Here is a 1,683-nt window from a genome sequence, read left to right as displayed (position 1 = left end):
CCGATCTGGACGAGGACAGCGAGGGCAGCAAGTGCTGCTCCATCCGCTACTGCTTCTATTACCGCAAGTGCGATATGGCAGATGATGCCAGTGACGGCAAGGATGAGCTCTCCTACTCCATCCCCATGAAGATTCTGCCCGGCATGAAGCTGGACGAGCAGGTGGTGCCCGTGGTGAGCAGGACCCTGCAGGTGCTAGATGCCGCCACCTGCAGCAGCAGCAGCCCCGAGGCCTCCCGCACCCAAGAGATTGACCTCCGGGTGTCCACCTTCGAGGGGAGCCTGGCCAAGATCAATGCCCTGCGGGCGCATGCCTATGGCCTGCCTGACGGTTTCCTGGCCGCCCGGCTGGACACCAACGAGCTGCTGACGGTCCTGCGGCAGTGCGTGGCCAGCCCCGAGGCCCGCGCCCCTAAGCCCTACGTCTCTCAGATCTCTGAGTACAAGCTCGAGCTGGCTCTCAAGTTCAAGGAGCTCCGGGCCTCCTGCCGCCGCGTGGCCAACGTGGACAAGAGCCCGACTCACATGCTGGCAGCCATCACGGGCAGCTTCCAGGTGCTGAGTAGTCTCATTGAGACCTTTGTGCGGCTGGTGTTCATCGTGCGCTCCGAGGCCCAGCGCCAGGAGCTGCTGGCCAAGGTAGAAGAGGTGGTGAGGAACTACACCTTCCTACTGCGTGCCGCTGAGGAGTCCACCACCCGGAACCTTAACCAGCAGCAGCAGCAGCAGCAGCAGCAGCAGCAGCAACAGCAGCAGCAGCAGCAGCAGCAGCAGCAGCAGCAGCAGGCAGCAGCAGCTATAGGGGCGGCCGCAGGGCACCCAGCAGGCTCCCCAACGTCAGCGACTGTTATGAGCACATTCACCCGCTCCTTAAAAACCCTTATCAAGTAGGGCCTCCGCCCAGGCCTGCCCCCCCTTTCCCCAACCACAGCCCCAGGTTTAAGCTTTGTGGTCTTTGCATCTTGTGGTGAGTGTATGTGTCCGCCGGGCCGGTCAGGGTCTGAGAGCCTTCAGTCTTCAGGGAGCAGAAACTCCCTGGATTGAGGCTGTCCCTGAGGGCTCTGGACAGCTGCCACCCTGGGTATCCTCACCCCTTCCCTGGCCTCTGGTCGTCACTGTGAGGGCCAAGGCCCCTCGTCACTACGCCTGCCTGCCGCAGAGCTGTATTTTATCTCTTCTTTAGGGCTGACTGGTGACATCAGGCTCACCTTCCTGCTCCGTTTTGGGGCCCCGGGGAGCCAGGGCCTGAAGCAGGCAGGCCCACAGGCCTTGAGCTCCTCCTGGCACGTGTTCCCCTCCGGGGAACATGGCAGTAGCACCAGGGCACAGCGTCCAGCAGAGGGGAGAGGGCACTCCGCCCAGATGTGCCCGCCCACCCTGGGCTCACACTCACTCGGCAGAAGCCACCCTAGAGGGCCTGTGCCCGGGTGGCAGGTCTGCAGAAAACAGCCACGCACGGCTGTTTGCAGCCAGCCCAAGAGGCTGGCAGGCTTGGGAGCCCTGGCCCCCAGGCCCAGTAGCTCCACACCAGCCATCCCCAAAGTGCCCTGTCCCTCACTAATGGGCAGGGTGGCTCAGTCCACTAGGGAGCAAGCATCTGGGATCACCCCACTTGTTCTGAGTAAGGTACCTGGTGAAAACGTCTGTCCTGGGGAGACCCAGCGCAGGCCTCGGAGCCCGCCTG

At 63.2% G+C, this 1,683-nt stretch overlaps 1 protein-coding gene across 1 annotated transcript in view; it reads left to right on the top strand.

The window, feature by feature from the left end:
- Nucleotides 1-1,669, top strand: part of FRMPD3 (FERM and PDZ domain containing 3) — a 37,312-nt gene extending 35,643 nt beyond the window's left edge. Inside the window, 1 exon segment of the mRNA XM_077760775.1 lies at nucleotides 1-1,669. This exon segment is cut by the window's left edge and continues 99 nt beyond it. Coding sequence (XP_077616901.1) covers nucleotides 1-890 — 890 coding nt within the window. The 3' untranslated portion in view covers nucleotides 891-1,669.
- Nucleotides 1,670-1,683: the final 14 nt, after the last annotated feature.

This window comes from Crocuta crocuta, unplaced genomic scaffold (genome assembly GCF_008692635.1).
Source record: "Crocuta crocuta isolate KB4526 unplaced genomic scaffold, BGI_CrCroc_1.0 scaffold676, whole genome shotgun sequence".
Lineage (NCBI taxonomy): Eukaryota > Metazoa > Chordata > Mammalia > Carnivora > Hyaenidae > Crocuta > Crocuta crocuta.
This window is presented reverse-complemented; position numbering and strand designations above follow the sequence as displayed.